Raw genomic sequence first — 20059 nt, 5'->3', positions numbered from 1 at the left:
CAGTTTTCAATTAAAAAATAAATTACTCTAATTTATTAACAAGTAAAGTTCCCTTACAATAAGGCTCTTACATAAATTAAATATTTATCTTAACAGTAAGAAATAAATACCTCTCTTTTTTTACAGAACAGTGTTTTGCTAACAGTGCATGTCTCACAGCAGCTGCTGATGAATTATTTCCCACACCATCTTCCGGCGGAAGTAAGGCATGTGCTCCTGGAAAGGAAAGGGAAAAATCCATTAAACAGGAAGGCAGGGGAGAAAGAGGCAGAAAATCTCCATAAACACCCAGGGAATTCTTGAATGTAAGTTGCTCTTCAGAGCCGTCAGCACCTGCCATTTGGGTACAAGGTGGGTTTCACACAAGGGTGACACACAACCACCCAACAAAGCCACGTTTGCTCTGAAGGATGTTTATTAAAGGCCACCACGCTGGAAAATAACCAGTGTCTGAACTGCTCCAAGGGGGAAACCTGTTTTCCAAGAGATACAAAGGCCAGATATTAGAAACCACTGGCTGCAGCATCCTGTGGTTGGAACAAGATGGGTTTTAAGGTCCCTTCCAACCCAAACCACTCTGGGATTCCATGATTCCACGATCTTGCCAAGAAGCAGACACCAGACATGAGGAACAAGCCCTCACAGCCTCTGCCCTGGCTCTTGTATCCATGTGGGAAAGGCTGGAGCCGTTTCTCACTTCCCTCACCTGTGTGAAGGTGATGGGTTTGTCTCTGGAGATGGAATCAGCAAATTTGCAAACAAAAACCCCGCAGTCACTTCCATTAGTTTGTTGAGGGATTTCCTGAGGAACACAAAAAAGATGGAGAATTTTTATCTGCCTTAAAGGAGCAGCAATTTGTTCATAGCACACATTACCCACACCACCAACAACTGAAAACCTACTTCCAGAACCCATTTCCTGCTCCCAAACCCAAGGAATAGTCCCAAGTAATCCCTTTTGCTTCCTTGGAAAGTGTTATACCCTCCCTCACATCCCAAATCCAGGCATTGCTCACGGACCTCCGGGCTCAGGCTGCGAAGAGTCCACTCAGAAGCAGTCAGTTCCAGCTTTCTTTTTTCCCTGCTTTCCTCTTGCAGGTATTGTCTGTTTAAAACAACACAAAATCACTTTTCATCTCCCCAGTTTAGGGCAACAAAAAAAAAAAAGCTGCTGAAGAGTGACAGGAAGATGAGTGGCAGTGAAATGTCAGAGGATCCTCACAGCAGCGGATTTAAGGAATGTGGAGGAAAAATCCCAATCTTAAATTTAGAGACACGGTGAGAGGCTGCAAGTGGGGTTCCCCAAGGCTCAGTATTGGCCAGTCTTGTTTAATGTATTTATCCATGATCTGGATGAAGGGATCAAGGGCACCCTCAGTTCACAGATGACACCAGGTTGGGTGGGATGTGGATGAGCTGAGGGCAGGAAGGCTCTACAGGGGGATCAGGACAGGCTGGATCCATGGGCTGAGGGCAACGGTGTGAGGGTCAACAGGGCCAAGTGCCAGGTCCTGCCCTTGGGTCACAACAACTCCCTAGAAACCTCCAGGCTGGGGTGGAAGGGCTGGAAAGCTGGGAAAGGCCCTGGGAGTGCTGGTGACGGCGGCTGGACACGAGCCCAGGTGTGCCCAGGTGGGCAGGAGGCCAAGGGCACCTGGGCTGTGTCACACCCAGAGTGGGCACAGGACAAGGGCAGGGATTGTCCCCCTGTGCTGGCACCGCTGAGGCCCCTCCAGGGCTGTGTCCAGTTCTGGGCCCCTCAGTTCAGGAAGGACATGGAGGGGCTGGAGCGTGTGCAGGGAAGGGAACAGAGCTGGGAAGGGGCTGGAGCAGCAGGAGGGGCTGAGGGAGTTGGGGGGGCTCAGCTGGAGCAAAGGAGGCTCAGGGGGGACCTTCTGGCTCTGCAACTCCCTGACAGGAGGGAGGAGCTGGGGGGGGGGTCAGGCTCTGCTCCCAGGGAACAAGGGACAGGACAAGGGGAAACGGCCTCAAGCTGTGCCAGGGGAGGTTCAGGTTGGACATCAGGAGGAATTTCTCCCTGGAAAGGGCTGTCAGGCATTGGCAGGGGCTGCCCAGGGAGGTTTGGAGTCCCCATCTCTGAAGGTGTCCAAGGAAGGACTGGACGTGGCACTGAGTGCTCTGGGCTGGGGGACAAGGTGGGGATGGGGCACGGGGGGACTCCATGGGCTGGGAGGGCTTTTCCAACCTCAGGGATTCTGGGATTCTGTGGGTTGTCTCTGTGGGGCTGCTCTCACTCTAAAAAGCTGCTGGATTAGGGATTTTTACTGGCAAAGACACGTAAGGATGTCCAGAACACATGAAAACCTGCCCCAGTTACACTCCAGGTGATTTAAAACACTGAGCAGAACAGAAGAGGGACAAAGTGAGGAGCAGCCTGTGCCAGGGCCGGACCACTCCAAGTGGGGAAGGAAAAAGGCCTCAAAACAATCAAAAGGATAAAAATGTAGCTACTCACAGCAGGGTTTTACAAATGTTGTCTCCTTTCTGTCCCAAGGAATCAAAGTATTTGATAGTTTTCTTTCTGACATCTATGACCTGGGATTAAAAGATGAATGTTGGACAAAGCACATCCCAAACCCTAAAAGGCTTTTCTTGCTGGTTTTGTTCCTCCCATCCCCCAAATAAAAGGCCAGTTTGACTCACCAGCAGCGTCCAGTGCACTCTGAGGTGAATGGGCACCAGGATGAGATCCTGCTTGAAGAGATCCACACCTCTGGTCCACCTCCTCACTGCTTTGTAGCCTCCAGAACACAGTTTGGGGTAGAAGAAGGTACTAAAAGCATGGAGTGCTGGATAGCCTTCCTTCTTACTTCTTTCCACCAGAAGGTTCATGTAGAAATTAATGACCTGGGCCAGAGAGAGGAAAGTTGAGATGTAAGAGAAGGCAGTAACTTGGCAAATGAAAAAGGCACCAACATGTCTTTGCTGGCCACCCTTGAGTACCCAACTGAGACAAGCCCAGCTGGCAGCTTTGGCTCTGGGAATGTTGCCCTTGGTGACTTGTGCTGTTGGATAAAAGCACCTGCACCCACTCCAGCAACCCAGCCTGACCCCTGGGAGCTGCACAACCCAAGGAAAGGAACCTCCAGAAACAGCAGAGCCATAAGCACCCAGAGAAGGGGTGCTCCTGCACAAGTGCTGGGTTAGAGCATCCCTGTGCTGCAGCTCCTCTCACCTCGTCGTTGAGCCAGCACAGCTGCTGCAGGGTGCAGATGTCCTCACGAGTGACCTTGAGCTTGAAGGCACTGCTCAGGATCTCACCAGGCTCCCCTTTGCCAAAGGCAGCAGAGACCTCCCTCTCCATGGCCTGGAATGGACAATTCAGTGGGGAAGGACTCGTGAAACAGGACATGGAGCACAGCAACATCAAACAACCCCTAAATTCAGTTCAGGTGCCACAGCAACAGGCATTGCAGGGATTTGCTACACCAGCAACAGCACTGGTTTGAGCACAGGTACCTCTGTGAGTGGAGCAAAGTCTTCTGCTGGCTTTTCTGAGCGTGGGAGTGGCTCTCTGTCCACAAAAAAGAAGTCTTTGGACAGAACAGGTGTCACATGGAACTGGAATAACATCCCTTGGGACACTTCAGCTCCACCCCGGCCCTGTTAGACAAAAGGACATGAAGTTACAGAGCAGGCACAGGAGTTTGGGGTGGCACAGTGCAGAAAATCCTGCCTGTGTATCAAGCTGGGAGTGGTTTTGTAGATACAGCCAAGCAGCAAACTCCAAAGTCACTTTTGAGTGGTGACTGCATCCCAACTGTGCCCTCAGAACAGAGGCCAGAGAGGCAGGAAGATCCCTTAGCTTGGACCAACAATCAGAGCACCAGCAAAGCCTCCAAGGTACCAAGCTGAGATCAGGACTAATATTTCTGATTTCCACACTACAAATTTTGGTTTAAATCCTGACCAGAGATGAGTTATATTTTCCTTAAAAAAAGTGAAATAATGACTAACTGAGGCTTACCACTGCAACAGCTTGTTTCCCTGCTATTCCCTGTCCATGGGAGTCTTCTGGTGGTGTGTAGTAGCTGAGGAGAGAGAAAGAGAGGCAAGTGAGTTGGATATCCATCCTATCCCAGGAAATTCCCAGGAATTCACCTTCTGGATAAGAAGTGTTTTTTCAAGGCTGAATCTGACATTCGACAACATCTCAGTTTCCTGCCCCATCCCTTTTGCAGCAGCAACTCTGGGATAGATGAAGAGCTGGAAGCTTTACAAACTTTCTTCTACCTACAGGTGCCAAACTCAGTTTTATTCTTTGGAAAACAGGGGAGCAACCAGCACTTCCTCTATCGAGTGTTTTGGGCCCTCCTGGTGACAAACACCACATGCCAGGAGTTCCACTGCCAGTGGAACAGGAACATCTGCACCTGTCCAAGTGCAGTTGGCTTATGGGAACTTTGAGCAGCACATGGAATCTGGGGGGAATGGGACAGCTACGGGGGGTTTACTTGCCTTCTCTAGTCAAGAGAGGCACTATCCCCCTGTGGAGAGGATGAGCATTAAAACCGTGCAGGCTCTGAAGAGCAAACAAACACACAGACATTAAAGTTGTCCATATCTGTCCCACTGTCACCAAACAATCTCCTTTTCCAAGAGGGAGACCTACAACAGACTCTCATAGTGTCCTACACTCTTACCATGTGCTTTAAAGGCACGTGGTAAGAGAGATCACAGGCCCTGTCAAATGACTTCATTTAGGGGCTAAATCTGAAAAAAAAAGGCAAGAAAATGTTCCTTCGACTCAAACCCATCACACTGTACCAGTTATTTCCTTCTCTCCCCTCCAGCTTAGGGGAAGCAGTGACAATTTGACAGAGGATGGTGCTGCACAGCTAAATATAGTCCTTGTGTCTAAGGGGGGAGAAGAATAGGGACAAAACTACCTATAAACAGGACTGCCACGACTGAACGTCTCCCTGCTCCCATCTGTGCTTTCTCCTATCTCATCTAAGGGCAGGAAGATGAGTAGATCACATTGCCAAACCAAAATCCCTCCCTGGAGGAGCTGCAGCCAAAAGCCCCTTTGCCTCCAAAACCCAAAGGCACCAGCACTGCCAGTCCTGCCACCAAGGAGCCCACTGGCCCCTGGTGAGGGACCACCTGACTGCACACTCCCTTTTTGGGCTTCTGTTCAAACTCAAGGCATCCTGCAGCCACAAAAACTGCCTCAGGCCCTCCAGGTTTTACAAGCTCCCTAAACCTTATGGCTTAGGATCCATAGGAAATGCAGTGTCAGCTCAGGATCCACAGGAATTGCAATGTCAGCTCAGGATCCACAGGAATTGCAATGTCAGCTCAGGATCCACAGGAATTGCAATGTCAGCTCAGGATCCACAGGAATTGTGATGTCAGCTCAGGATCCACAGGAATTGTGATGTCACCTCATTAATGGTTTGGCACAAAGACACTCACAGGCAACAAGGGATTCTGCAAACCCAAGGGCAACCTGGTGCAGCCACCATTGTCCCCCCCACTGGCTTCCTTCTCCCAGAAAGAAGCAGCTCTGACAGGGGAGCCAGATTTGAGGGACAGCTGGCTTTGAGCAGTTCCACAAACCAGCTGCTCCTTTCCCCCCCACACTGAGATGATAAACTGGAGTTGTCTTCTGAGGCTGAGAGACTCATGCCCCCAGAGCCAAAAGAAACAGGGACCATGATTAAAGGACACTCCTACCTGATCATGACACCTCTCTGAGGCAACTGGGGGCTGAAAACATCTCCATGTTTGACACCTGCACAGAAAAGCAGCAAAATGACAACAAGAAGGTGACTTTCCACCCCAGCAGCTCTTGGTTTCTGGGTGACAACACCAGAACTTTGACTGATGGCTGTATGGTTAGAAGTTCAGACTCTGGCACCTGCTCAGAAATCACTTCAAACCCCTTATGATTTCAAAAGAAAAGCCCAGCTGTGTAAAAAGAAGTAGTGATGAAACAATATTGAAATAATGAGCAGTGGAAAAAAACACCGGGGACAATATTAAACACATATGCAATTAGTTTATGTGGTTTGGAAGCTCTGCTATCATAGAAATAGGCCTGTCTAGCACTAAACTGGATTAACTCAGAGCAGCTCTGAGTTAAGAAGCAGCATCTGGGGGTGCACAGTCACATATTCTCCTCCCCTGGTACAAAAACTCAGGTACCACAACCTTCCCCCTGGGCAGTGGGGTCACATCTGCAGCTACAAACAGCACTGGTACAGCCATGTCTCAAACACCATTTTAAACCATTTTTTTCCCCTCCAGTAAAACCCTCACAAAGCCAATTTAGCCAATAACTAACTATGGTTTGGGAGGGGGGGAGGAAATGCCCTGTTTTGGTTGGAAGCCAAAGACCAGACCTGAATCCTGGGGATACTCACTGGCCCTTTGTGTCACACCTGGATAGACACCCCTGGATTTCTGTCCTTTCAGGTGACTCCCAGTTGCCACTGGTTCCCTGGAGTGGGTCTGAACCCTTTGGAGTAGCATAAAAAAAAAAAAAAGATGGAGAAGAATCACAGTTTTCCCAAGTGATTTGTTACCAGTGCACAACAATTCATTAGAATGGCCACAGTTGATTTGTACCCAACTGTCTCAATTACAGCTGGAAGCCACAGTTAAAGCAATAGAAATATATGAAGCAAAATTAGGCTGTTTAATCCCTTAACAGAACAATCCTGTCACTGGTTCCATGACCAAACACTAACTTCCACGAGTTTACATCCACAAGCTTGGCTACTGTCAACTCAGTGAATACAAAAGAGTCACATTTTCTGTCTCCATTGTTTCAAGAGAGACTCATCAATTGTGACATTTGATTCTGTCCAGAGCCCTGAGAGCAGAAAAGGTTAATTCCCCTCCCCTTCCATGTACAACAAAGTCACCCCCCAAGAGTTAAGGGAGGTTTTGCTTATAATTACTTGTTGAAGTTTGCTGGCTGGGGAGAATTAAGACATCCAGAATATTTCTCCTTGAACAGCTTCAAGATCTCTTTGTATTTCTGGCTTTCTCCTCGACGAACATCCTAAGAGAGGGGAAGGAAAAAAAACTTCAGCAGGAATTCCCACCCCTTCCTCTTATCTAACTGTGGAGGAACTATGCAGCAGTTTCATCCCAAAGGAATTCCCTTCTCCCTAGATTACCTCCTCAGCAGCACACAGGGGCCTCCCCACACTATTGGCTCCTGGAGTGGTGGGACCTGGCACGGGGAGCTCCTTGATGGGGGGCCTGGGTGTCACAGGGCTGTCTGGAGCTGGTTGGATGTGGTGATTATTCTTGTTCAGGCTAAAAACAGCAACAGAAAAGAAACTGTATGAAGAGAACACTCAAACCTCCTGATTTTATTAGTTAGATTTTAATTAACACCTCCTGATTCAAGCAGGGGCACCCACAGCAGGCTGCCCAAGACCTTGTCCAGGTAGGTTTTCCAACATCTCCATGGACAGAGACTCCACCACCTCTCTAGGTGACCACCTTCAGAGTAAAGTAGTGTTTCCCAAAGGAATTCTCTGGGGTTTTTAGGGGTGGGTTTTTTTTGTGGTTGTGGGTTTTTCTCTACACTCCTGGTCTCAGCCTCTTGCCAAGTTTAACATTTCCTCCAGCCACAGGAGGTGGAAGTGTTGTACTTGTTCATCTTCCTCAGATCTCCTGTGTGTATGAACTATCTGCAAGTTTAAAGTTGGTTAAAGAAAAACAAAAACCACAGCTGGAGACCTCCCTTAATACAGAACACCTTGGAAAAATCCTGCTCTGTGGACACAAATACAAATGTTGGGCAACACAGAGGAAGTTCAAGGATGAAAGTGAAAGACAAAAAAAACCCTTTGGGGAAGAAGTGAAAGGAAGCAGAAGGATTTTTACCTGAGATATGGAACTCCCTTGTAAGGAAGGGATAGTGCCTCCTTAGCCAAGCATGTGTTGGTGTCACAAGGCATTTTAGCTGCAAGAGAAGAGTGCAAACCATCAGCAACTGTTCAAGCAAACTGGAGTTTCAGGAGTTCAAAGAGCTCCACCAAAGATAAATTACTTTCATTTTCTCCCTTACGTACTTCTATTATTTGTGTTTTGTTGCTTCAGATCGGCAACTACGAAATGTTACCAGCCTAAACCTGGATAAAAGAGGGTTATGAGGCTCTGCTACCTAAACTTAGCACTTAAAACAATTTCCTTCTGGTAATCTAACAGTGGGCTCAACTGAAGGCAACAGAGCTGCATCCAGGGCAGCTCCTGAACTGAGATGCCAGGATAAATCACAGAATATCCCTGGAAAGGACCCCAAAGATCATCCAGTCCAACTCCCAGCCCTGCACAGGACACCCCATCAATCCTACCCTGTCCCTGAGGGCATTGTCCAAACCTTCCTGGAGCTCTGGCAGGTTTGGGGCCGTGACCACTGCCCTGGGGAGCCTGTTCCCAGCCCTGATCTCGATCCAGAAGCAATGCCAGGATGCAGGGAAGAAACAGAGCTCACACTCCAGTATTCCCAGACATTGTGCCTTCACTAATGAGTCCCTAAGCCTGGGGTGGAGCTGCACAAGGCAGCAGCACACAGAAGTGAGTGAAGAACTTGCTGTCCAGCCTTACCAACTTCTACTCTGTCCTCATCTGCCACAGAGTCTGTTGCTCTTTCAAATGAAGAGTCAGAAGTGGCCTGAGCCTGAAATAAAAACAAAACCAAGCACCAGAGTGAGTACAACCTGAATGTGAACCCAAGCAAACCTCAGGCTTCCCAAAATCCAGTCAGCTCTGCCCTGACTCAGGGCCCAGGGTTTGCTGGTCCAGGTTGCAGCAGCAGCTCTGACGGGATCACCTCACACACGCAGGGATTGACACAGCACAAGCTTATCCCTGAGTTCTCCCCCTAAATCTTTGCTCACCCCTTTTCCAGGCTCAGGGAGAGAAGTGGCATCGCCGCCCGAAGCCTCCTGGCACCCTCTTGTTGCCCTGGGTGGCAACTGGGCGGCCACAGGAACGTCTTCGGGTCTCTTGTTAGTCCCGCAGATGAGACATTCTGAAAAAAAAAACCCACACCACCAAGCCAGAAAAGGAAAATTAGGGTTTCTATTTGCATCAAAGCCCAACTCCTCGATCCCACCTGAGCCAGGTAACTCATTTCAACAACACACCAACAGCCCCTCCCGCGACACCAGGGGCAGCACCATTCCCAAGCAGGAATTAGCAGGAATAGCTCTGCATTCCCTGAGGGACAGCCACAGCTTTGACTTAAAACACTCTTTGTCCTGCCCTGCAGGGGCTCAGTGCCAGACAGACCTGGGATATCCCTGTACCACACACAGGCAGGAGTTATCCTTGGTGCAAATACACGGAATTCCCAGGAGGGAAAAAGTTGTTCCCTACTTTTCCCTTCATCAGGCCACAATCTCCAACCCTCAGGCTGGAAGAGCCCTCTAAGATCATCAAGTCCCAGCTCTGCCAAGGCCACCTTTAGCCATGTTCTCAAGTGCCAAATCCACATGGATTTTGAACACCATCAGTAGGCCCCGGCCCCGTGAGACCCCCTCAGGCCACAAAAACGGCTCAGAAATTCACAGTTTCAGCAGCAATTGTGAAGTACAAAATCCAGAGTTACCCAAGGCACCTCAAACCCAAGGAAAACCAGGCACGTTAACCCCTTCTGTGAGGTGCAATACCTGTTTTCTGCTTCTTTTCAGGAATACTGTCAGGATCTTCCACAGGTGACGCAACACTGAGGAAAGAAGAGGCACAACAGTGTTTGGCAACCACAGTTCAGCTCCCAACTTCCCTTCACATATCCCAAAGATCTCCCGTGATCTCTGGGATCATCCCACTAAACCATATCAGGCCTTTTTTTTTTCCTTTCTGTTAATGCTTCCTGATGTTTTACATGTGTTCCTACCACCAAAAAATTCCTTAAGTGTGTAAAGTTTTCCTCTTTCCCCGAGGAGAGCAGCATTCCAGAGGTCACTTACTCATCCAGGTTCATGTCACTACATTGAGTTGCAAAGGAAAGTTTAAGTAGGACAGGAAATAAAAGGTGGGAAAGCAAGTCCTGCTTACATCCACTTCCACAACTTCAATAATCTGCTGAGTCAGTGCTTGGGAACGAGTCCTTGAAATAATTACCAGCCTCACCCTTTCTCAGAAGCCCAAATCCCAGGATTCTATCAGTTGATACCCTGATAAAGTCCAGCAAAACCTTTTCCTTTAGGAACAGAGCGCAAAGGACGTTCCTATTTTTCTTCCCAAGAGCTCATTCCTCCTGAGCTGCCCCTTGGTGGAAACTTCTTGTGCAACACGTGGCTCTTTCCAGAGGCATTCCCTTGCCTCATTCACTCTGGAATGGGGCACTAAGGAAGTTCCTCCCAGAGGGAGCCACCACACTGCCCAAAGCAGAGCATGGAATGGATACATTCCCTCTGTTCCCAGTGGTGAAGATGGTTCAGCCATCGGCACTGGGAGCTCCTGGGTAATGCCTGGGAAGGCAGCCCTCTTTTATCCTGCCACATCCATATTCCATGGCTTTCCTCCATCCAGCATATACCCTTCCCTGCTCCTCCACCACACCTGCTTTGATCCTTTGATCCCCACCCCTTTGATCCTTTTCAAGCCCCCACCGTGCAGATGGGAAGGAAACGAGGGGTTGGGTTTGCCAATAGATTTATGGGGAATATCCAGGACCCACAATCACCTCAGCATCTAGGATTTGTTTGGAATATTTGGGACCCACAATCACTTCAGCATCTGGGATTTGTTTGGAATATTTGGGACCCACAATCACTTCAGCATCTGGGATTTATCAGGAATATTTGGGACTCACGATCCCTTCAGCATCTGGGATTCATCGGGAATATCCCAGACCCACAATCATTTAAGCATCTGGGAATTACTGGGAATATCTGGGACCCTAAATCACCTCGGCACCTGGGTTTGCCAATGGATTTATCGGGGATATCTGGGACCCACAATCCCTTCAGCATCTGGGGTTTTTTTTATGGATTTATCGAAAATATCTGGGACCCACAATCACCGCGGCACGTGGGTTTGCCAATGGATCCATCGGGGACACCTGGGACCCACGATCACCGCGGCACCCGGGGCTTTCTTATGGATTTCTGGGGAATATCAGGGACCCACGCGGGGCGCCGGGCGGCGGGGCAGCAGCAGGAGGGCCGGGGCCAGGGGACCGCCGTGTCTGGCGGCGGGGGCTGACCTGGGGAGCGGCCTCTTTGCGCTGCGCGGGTCCGGGCCGGGCTGCGGTGCGGGCTGGGGTCTGGCGGCGGCGCGGAGGGCGCGGAGGGCCCCCAGCAGCCATTGGTACATGGGCCGCGCGCCGCGCAGGAAGTGCGTCCGCCCCGCGCGCCGCCCGGCCCCGCCCACCGCGCGCCCGGCCCCGCCCACCGCGCGCCAGGGCCCGCCCACCGCGCGCCAGGGCCCGCCCACCGCGCCGCCAGGGCCCGCCCCGCCCGCGACGCGAGCCGGGTGGCCACGCCCCCCCGTCCGCCTCGCCCCGCCCCCCTCCCGCGCGTGGATGGGGCGCGCGCGCTTTAAAATATATTTCGAAGCCGAAATTGGGGCCGTTTTCGCCCCTTCTGACCCCGTCCCGACCCCCCCGGCCGGCCCCGCGAGCTAGGCGAGGAGCTTTCCCCGCTGGGGGAGCTGGGCTCTGGTGGGGATCAGTGCCCGGCGTCCCTGTGTGGTGTTGGGAGTCGCTGGGCATTCCCTGGGATTCCTGCTCTTTACTGGAGCTCCTTACCTTCCCCGGGATTCCTGCCCTCCCTCGGGGCTCCTGCCGTTCTCCGGGGCTCCGCGGTGGAGAAGCCCCACCCCGCCTCCCAGGAAAAGCAGGGATGTCCCTCTGGTTTCCCGCCCACCCTGTCCGGGCCCGGGGTGCGGAATTCCCGTCCCGGGGCTCACCGAGCCGTGCCCGGCTCACGGGGCAGCGTCTCCACAGCTGCTGCTGTCGCGACTGACCGAGCGCCGGTTCTGGAGCGCCGTCTCGGAGCTCGGGCAGCCCGGTGGTGCCGCGCGGCTCGCCCGCTTCTCGCGCCTGGAATCCCCGGGAATGGCCGCATTCCCGCCGCGATTCCCGCGCCTGCTCCGCCTTTAAAAGAAGGGCTCCTGGATGCTTTCCTCTATCGCTTCCCAACCGTTCGCTCCGGGCTGGGAAGGGGCAGCGGGAGCCGCATCCCGGAGCGTGGCTCCAGCGTTTCCACGGGAGCGGGAACGATGTTTAAAGGGAGGAAGTAAGGAAAGCGGGGAGGAAAATGGGGAGATTAAAGCAGGTTTTTCCACAGCAGGTCCCGCTGGCTATTCCTGCCCGAAGGAAATCCGAGGGGTGGTGGGATCTGGTTTAATTAAAACGACCTTCCTGGTTGTTTGAGGAGCTTAATCCCCGGTCCGCTACACTTCAGGCTTCAAGGAAGGAGGCTGAGCCTGGATGCAGAGCCCAGCAGAGGGCATGGCAGCGCCACGCAGGAGCTGCAGAGCCTCCTTCCACCCCCTTCCTCATCCTCACCGGGATCACGTGCCTCCCATTCACTCCCCTTCCTCATCCTCACCGGGATCACGTGCCTCCCATTCACTCCCCTTCCACATCCTCACTTGGATAAAGTACGTCCCGCTCACTCCCCTTCCTCATCCTCACAGGACAGTAGAATTCTAAGGGCATTTGGGGCTGTTAAGTAAATTTAAATATCTGACTGATTTTGTGTGAGCCGGGAATGTGCCTGGCTGTGCCCATGGGGTGGGAGCCGCCGGTGCTCATCCAAATCCCTGTAACCTCTGCAGCTGGAAGAGTTTATCCCAAACACAGGATCATTAACGTGGAATTACATGAGCTGGGTCTGTTTCACACGGTGTTGTTGTGTAGACTTTTGCCATCTCTGAAACATCAATAACCAAGTAAATGAATAAATTAGGATTTAATTACATTAATGCCACCAGGCTGAGCAAACTTTCTTCTTGCACTGTTTTCCTCACAGCAAAATTTTCCCTTTTTCTTCTTTTTTTTTTTTTTTTCCCTGGAACACATAACAACAAGGGCTGTGTGTTGTAATTCCTGGTGTGTCTTCCCAGAGCAGTTTTGCATCAGCTGCATTTCCCAATCCTGGTATTTTTGCAGCTGCTGGTTCCCTCCATGACTTCATCCTTACTCTGCCTCTGAGCTCCTTGCTCGGGGTACTGACGTGGTGTGACTCAAAATGATGATATTTGGTGCACGTAACCCAAAATCCAGTCACTGGCTGTTCGATACACCCCAATTACTCTGTCCCACCTCCAATCCCAGAGGGAGCACAGAGAATTTCCATCATTAATTATTATTTATTGCTCATTATTTACACTTTGCCCAAAGTCTTTACCTTTAGTGCAGCTTCTGTGTGACAGCAATGGGGTTCCAGTACCTGGTGTTTCAAAATAGTGGGATAACAAAGTAATTCCGCTGAGTAATTAGTTTGGGAAATTATGGGTAATTTTAGGTACACACTTGATTTAAGTATATAAAGCCAAGGAGACATAATCTGTCATTTAAATCCCTGTGTCCAGGATTTCAGGTGGAACAGCCTGCAGGATGATGGCGGGAGGGAAGGGATGGGAAAGTGAGACAAGGGAAAGCAAGGGAAGGGGTGGGAAGGGAAGGGAAGAGAAGGGAAGAAAAACAAGGGAAGGGATGGGAAGGCAAAGCAAGGGATGGGAAGTGAAGGTGTGGTAAGGGAAAGCAAGGGAAGGGAAGGCATGGGAAGGCAGGGCAAGGGATACGAAGGTATGGCAAGGAAAGACAAGCCACAGGATGGGAAGAGAAATGAAAGGAAAGCAAGGGAAGGGATGGGAAGGCAGGGGATGGGAAGAAAAAGAAGGGAAGGGAAAGAAAAGCAAGGGAAGGGATCAAAAGGCATGGGACGGGAAGGGCCTCTAGCCTGAACACCTGTTTGGTTTCCCTCAGAAAGGTAAGGAAAAGAAGAGAAAGGAAAGGGAGTGATGGGAAGGCAAAGCAAGGGATGGGAAATGAGGGCGTGGTAAGGAAAAGCTAGGAAAAGGGAAGGGATGGGAGGACAAAGTAAAGAAAGGCAAGGCTGGACAGAGGACACCTGAAGCACCTTGGCCAGGGCTCCCAACCCCATTCTAAGGTCAGGATAGGCAGATTCCACCTGCTCTTATATTTCCCCACCTCTCACTTCCAACCCCTCCTGACCAGAAAACAGGCCCTGGAGGCAGCAGATGCCCAGGATGAGCAGCCTGATGCTGGAGGGCTCTGGGGGAGCCCTTGGGAACTCTTGGTGTGCAGAGAGAGTGTTTAACTGAGGCCTCCAGCCTGCCCAACATCTGGGGTGGGTGACAGCAATGGTCCTCCTGACACCAGGTCTCCTGACCACACGCTCCAGGGATTTTATCCCTGACCCTCTGAAGGACAAACAAGTGATTATACTTGACCACTTCCTTCTAGACCACCACTCTTTATCCTGTTTTCTCAGCAGCTGCTGGATCTCGGGACCGTCTGATCCCTGAGTGGTGTGTGTGGTGATCATCTCCCTCAGGGTGGCTTCTTGCTGTGACTTTTCAGGTGGGAATTGCCAAGCTAGAATCCTGGGAGCACCTGGATAAGTCCTGGAAAGGGAAGGTGCTGACTTCCAGGAAAGAAAAGCAGGTTGGATGAAGCTTGGAGCAACCTGGTCTAGTGGCAGGTGGAGTTCCCACAGGGAGATTGGAGTTCCCTTCCAACTCAAACCATCCTGTGATTCTTTGATCTCAAGCATATGCTTCCCTTTAACTCTCACTTCCAGCAGGTGACTTATTTCCTTATCAATCTCTTCCACTGTTCTTCCAGGAACCATCTGTGAGTGGGAGCTGGAACATCCTGCTGGGACAAGCCACTGGCAGCTGGATTTGGAGCAGAAGTGGACAAGCCACACATAACAGGTGGGGTCAAATTCCACTCTCTGTGGGGTGGTTTGCAGAAAGATGGGAAAGGAGCCTTTATACAGCAACAGAGGGAGGATATTTCCAGCTCAGGAAAATTTCTGATGCCTCTTGCTTTCTCATCCTGCAGGCACAGGGACACCTTCCACCAGACCAGGCTGTCAGAGCCCCATCCAGCCTGGCCTTGAACACTTCCAGGCATGGGGGTTTCCCTCCTGTCTTTCTCATGGTCCCTGTAAAATCCATAAAACAAAAGATCACTGTCAGACAGCAATGTGGCTGCATCTCCTGGGTCTGGAGATGATGGTGTTCCCACTCACTGCAGAGGCTGTAGGGCAGGATGGGAGGTAACAGGTATGGACCCAGCACAGGCACTGCCCTCAGGCCGGGGGTCTCAGGGGTTCTCTCTGCTCCCACAGGCTCACATTTGGTGCTGAGTTGATTCAGAGCAACTCTGCCTGACTCGCTGAGGAGCAGGGCTGAGCTTTTCCAAGGAAAACTCACATTAAACTCTGCCAGAAGGCTCTGGCGACCATATGGAGCTGGGAGAGGGGTGGGGGCCAGCCCTGACCTTTATTGTAGGGAGGGCAGCACCGCTGACCCTCTCCCTGCCCCCTGGGGTGGCTGTTCCCAGCCCGCTCAGGTTGTTCCACAGGGCCCTCCGCTCAACAACACAATTAAATCCTTGAGTCCAGGTTTTAGTGTTTCCATGTGCAGCCAAGTATCTTAATCTGGGCTGTTTGGGGAATTTTGATCCCGTGGATCCCTTGGTATGCCTGGAATGTTTGCTTTTCCTACTGTGTGCGTGTGTTTGAGGCACTCCTGTGAAAACAAGGGCTTCCTGCCTGCCTTGTAAATCTTTCCTTGATTGGCAGAGTGGCCTTTGGTGATTAATCAAGGGGCACGACGGAGCTGACACCCTCCAGGAGCTGCTCCTTGCAAATCCCCGGCACATCGGTGGGAGACCTGGGAGGGGGACTCCGAGAGCTGGCTGCTCTCCAGAGCCGTGTGGTGACACAGGATTTCGGTAAGAGCCTGGGAGAGGAAGGACTGAGCGGAAATTCCAGCGAGCTAAGGAAATGCTCCAGAGGGCCAGGACTTGGGAGGCATTTTCTATTGTATCATCGAGCTAAAACATGCAGCTCTGCTTGGAGGGGTTCGCTTGGAGGCCAAGAAAATCTTCCCACCTTGGCTGGGCTGGGAAATGGGGAGCTTTATCCCAACTAAACCTTCCCACCTTGGCTGGGCTGGGGAAGGATAAAGTTTATCCCGACTCAACCTTGTCACCTTGGCTGGGGTGGAAAAGGATGAAGTTTATCCCAACCAAACCTTCCCACCTTGTCTGACTGGGAAGGGGGATATTTACCCCCAGCCAAACCTTCCCACCTTGGCTGGGCTGGGAAAGTACCCCATGTTCAGATGAAGGTTTCTCCAGGACACAAGCCCAGAATGTCATAAAAGGTGAAACTGCTCAGAAAACCCGGACCACCGTGTCGGTTCACCTGGGCTTCTTCACATTCCCATTGGAGGCTTCCAGGTGTCACAAAAACTGCTCCAGCGTCCTGACCAAGGGGCTCTAATTTGTCCCAACTGATGCAGCTATTGCTGTTCCGACAACTGAGCTGTCCCCATGTTCCCAGAGGAGGTTGGGAACAAAAAGCTGGCAGAGCTGCAGGCTGCCAGCCCCAGGGCCAGCCCCAAACTCATTGCTGTGAGCAAGGAGACCTCCAATGTGGGAGTCTGGTGGGGATTTACCACTGGAGAGTTCAGTACTCGGCATTTTAGATGATATTGTGAGATATATCAAGAAGTTTTTTACAATGAGGGTGTTAAAAACGTGGCACAGGTGGTGGCTGCCCCATCCCTGGAAGTGTCCAAGGCCAGGTTGGAGGGACTTGGAGCAACCTGGGCTAGTGGAAGGTGTCCCTGCCCATGGCAGTGGGTGGGATGAGATGATCTTTAAGGTCCCTCCCAACCCAAACCATTCCAGAATTCTATGAAAGAGCATTTCTGCCATCCATGGCAGTGACAGTCTGGGCAGAGCCCTCCAGCCCCTCCCTGCTCTTGGATAAACTGCTCCCAAGGCCCTGCCTCTGTTTATCCTGATGGACATCAAAAAGGGACCTCCTGGAGCCCATCTCTCCACACCTGTCTGCGTCCTCCTGACAGGCGAGACCAGCCCGTGGGTTCATCCACATTCCATCCTTCCCAGGCAGTGTTGGGTTGGGAGGTGAAGCAGCAAGAAGGTGACAATTCCTGCTGCATTTGGTATCCTGGGATGAAGAACAACCCCTACCCAATGCTCTCCTTCTCCTTTTTTTATTCCACTTAGCCTGTCCATGCATTGGAAACAGACGGATTTGTAAATCTGTGCCTAAAATCTTTAAAATCTTGTGCCTAAATCATTAGGCACAAGAGTGAACAGCCCTTTTCTTCCTCCTCAGCCACTCCAATATGACTTGGCCAGGGCTGCTCTTCCAGCATGGATAGTTCTCACTCTGTGTTTGGGAGCACAAGGCCCAGCTGATTTGGCCCTGGCAGGTTATCCTCATAGCCAGGAAGATGTGAAATTCCTTAGGGATCCAGGCGCGTGTGCTTATCTTCATCACCAAAGAGCCATGGGGAGCAGGGGGCTGGTTCTACCCCCCTATTTTGCAGGTAGTGTCTCCAAATTAGGGTACTGATCCCCACATGGCCTCGGGGAGGGGGCATGGATCCATCCATCAGCCTGGATGTGCTCCAGAGTCAAGTGGGCAAAGGTGGCCAGTGAGGGGAAGCTGCCTGTGGCCACCTGCCAGTGGCACTTTCCTGGGTGGAACTGTGTCACTCCACACTCCCACCGGGCTCTGAGACAGGAGACAGAGCTGCCCCTCTCCCGGAGCCGTGGGGGGTTCCCTGCCAGGTGGGCAGGAAATTGCACCCGGCGCTTTGAATTTCTCTGGACAGAGAGAAAATTCCTCAGATGTGGCAAAACGACAGCGAGGGGTTTTGCTATGGAAATGAGGAGCCGTGTGTCCCGCAGGGCTGGTGGCTCATGGGATCTCGCTGGGCTCCACCTTTGTCCTCGCTGGCATCTGCTTGGCGGATGCCGGGGCTGGGTCTCACCGGCGCCGGCAGATCGGGAACAACGAGCCCCCTGCAGGAAACCGGGAAATAAAGGAAAGCAGAGAAGGGCAATTTAACATCCAGGAATGGAAATGACTCAGGGGGGTTAAAATGTGGGGAAGGTGAGAAAGAGGAGGGTCCTGGCTCTGTTTTCAGTCATGCTTTCCCCCTCCCCAAATTCCTAAGAAGTGGCTGTGTGAAAGTGCGGATGGCATCACCTCCCGGGGTGTCGGAGTGATGGACAACTGTGGCAGAAGTTGCCAGGAGTGGGGATGTGTCCTGGGTTATCCAGGTGCTGGATATGGGATGTCCCAGCTGCAGAAGAGAACCCAGAATAAGGTGTCAGAGAGCAGGGGGAGGAGCAGGAGCACCCCAACCTTCTGTGACCCTCACCCAGGGTCAGCTCCAGCATACCCTCCAAAAAAGGGGAATCTCAGGGCTCTGACTCTGGGACAGATGTCTGAGGCATGGAGGGGCTGGAGCAATGGAACAAAGTGTGGAGTCATGTCTTGGGGATGGCTGCCCATGGGAATGTCCCCATCAGCCTCTTTGGGATGGGATCAGTCCTGGTCCCCCCATTGCTCCAGCTATGCCCCCACAGAGGCTGCTTGGGTTTCCCTGAGGATGGGGAGGGATCTTTCCCCTCCTTCCTCCACTGAGGAAGAGCTGTATCAGTCACCTGCTCACGAAGCACCAACAAGAGGGAGGGGATTGAGCACAACCAGGAACATCCCAATCCTATGCCCTCCCCAGTAACGTTGAGGAGTGTTCCCCATTGGAGTTTTGGGAATGGAGTTCACCCTGTTGCACAGCAGCACCCCACACAACCCTACAGGGGGGATCAGGCCTGGGACACCCCAAAATGATGCAGGTTTCAGAGAGAGGACAGGGAAGAGGAGTCAGGCTCAGGCCTGGCAGCTTGTGGGGGGCGTCTCCAGGAGGACAAGGATTCCTCTGGCTGGGATGCTGGGAGGAGAGGAAGGGCCGGGGCCCTGCCTTGGCTCCCTGCCCATGGGGATGCAGTGTCCTGCTCCCCTTGGGGGCAGCCTGGGGAATCCTGGCACTCGGAAACAGCACTTGTGTGATTCCTTGAACTCCAGCTCTCCTTCCCAGCTGGTTGGACTTTGAATCCAGAGTTTGAGACAGAAGCAGGCACCCAGAGGGAGCTTTGTCAGGAAGATTGCCACGGAGAGGTTTTGGGGCTCAGTGGTCAGGGGACGCTGTCACCACTGTCACCATCACCCCGGCACTTGCACTGAGGTTACAAACAGCCCCTCCATCCCAGGCACTGCCTGTAACGCCGCACTTATCCAGGCTCGGCACAGCCGAGGCATTTTGGGAGCCGCAGAGACAGCCGAGGTGATCTCATCCCACGGGTATTTTCTTGGCTCATTGTCTCGCTCCAACGCCTCGGCGATAAGGCGCTGAGGTCAGTGGGAGGGTTTGGCATTGCCGAGCCGTGTGTCACCCCACGGAGCCCGGGACACTGGGACACTGGGACATGGCACCTGCGCTTCCCTGGCTCCCGCCGGAGCCCCCAGTCCCTGCCCCACGGCACAGCCCAGCTGGGCCATCCCCCAGGATGCTCCCACCCGGGCAAGGGGGCTGCTCAGACAGCCCCCCCCCCCCCAAGCCCCCACCACTCTCTGTGGGTCCCGCTGGTGTTTCACCTTCTTCAGGGGAAAATGAAAGGGTTGAAGATTTTCTTACCTCCAGCATTAGAAAGAAGAAGAGGAAACTCTTCAGATCACTTTCCAAAGGGTGTTATCAGCCCAGGAGGGGTTTCCTGCTGCCAAAAATAGGGCAGTGTTAAGATAGGAAGGGAAGCAGGATGACGCAGGAATAGATAAGGCCAGTGGGTGAGCTGGGAGAGGAACCCTGGCTGGGGGGGAACAGGGCTGGCTTTGCTGGGGCTCGGGGTGGGAGCCCCATCCTCTTGGGAAAGAGCAGGGCAGAGCCACAGCTGGGTCCTTTTGGAGGTGCTGCTGCTGGGCTTGGTATGTCAGAGCAGTGCACCATCCATCCATCCATCCATCCATCCATCCATCCA

The 20059-nt window shown here is 52.2% G+C and overlaps 1 protein-coding gene across 1 annotated transcript; it reads right to left on the bottom strand.

Moving 5' to 3' along the window:
• Positions 1 to 3: 3 nt before the first annotated feature.
• On the bottom strand, positions 4 to 11356 carry SENP2 (SUMO specific peptidase 2). The gene is made up of 17 exons (XM_064666628.1): positions 11201 to 11356; positions 9660 to 9715; positions 8886 to 9019; positions 8593 to 8665; positions 7870 to 7948; positions 7152 to 7293; positions 6930 to 7033; positions 6390 to 6484; positions 5701 to 5758; positions 3989 to 4052; positions 3481 to 3624; positions 3197 to 3328; positions 2665 to 2868; positions 2477 to 2556; positions 1021 to 1105; positions 707 to 802; positions 4 to 216 (listed from the first exon to the last, which is right to left on the bottom strand). Exons 1-17 carry the CDS (start codon positions 11308 to 11310, stop codon positions 154 to 156), a joined length of 1719 nt encoding a protein of 572 aa, XP_064522698.1. The 5' UTR covers positions 11311 to 11356; the 3' UTR covers positions 4 to 153.
• Positions 11357 to 20059: the final 8703 nt, after the last annotated feature.

The sequence above is a fragment of the Pseudopipra pipra genome, chromosome 10 (genome assembly GCF_036250125.1).
Source record: "Pseudopipra pipra isolate bDixPip1 chromosome 10, bDixPip1.hap1, whole genome shotgun sequence".
In the NCBI taxonomy this organism is placed as follows: Eukaryota; Metazoa; Chordata; class Aves; order Passeriformes; family Pipridae; genus Pseudopipra; species Pseudopipra pipra.
Note: the sequence above shows the minus strand (reverse complement) of the source record. Positions and strands in the feature narration are given on the sequence as shown.

What these genes read in the sequence shown, in the direction of transcription:
- SENP2 (XM_064666628.1), bottom strand. Translation starts at nt 11,310, where the DNA reads ATGTACCAATGGCTGCTGGGGGCCCTCCGCGCCCTCCGCGCCGCCGCC. An exon ending in CAGAGAGGTGTCATGATCAG is followed by an intron (nt 4,053 to 5,700) that starts GTAGGAGTGTCC and finishes CTCTCTCCTCAG; the next exon opens with CTACTACACACCACCAGAAG. An exon ending in AACCCATCACCTTCACACAG is followed by an intron (nt 217 to 706) that starts GTGAGGGAAGTG and finishes TTTCCTTTCCAG; the next exon opens with GAGCACATGCCTTACTTCCG.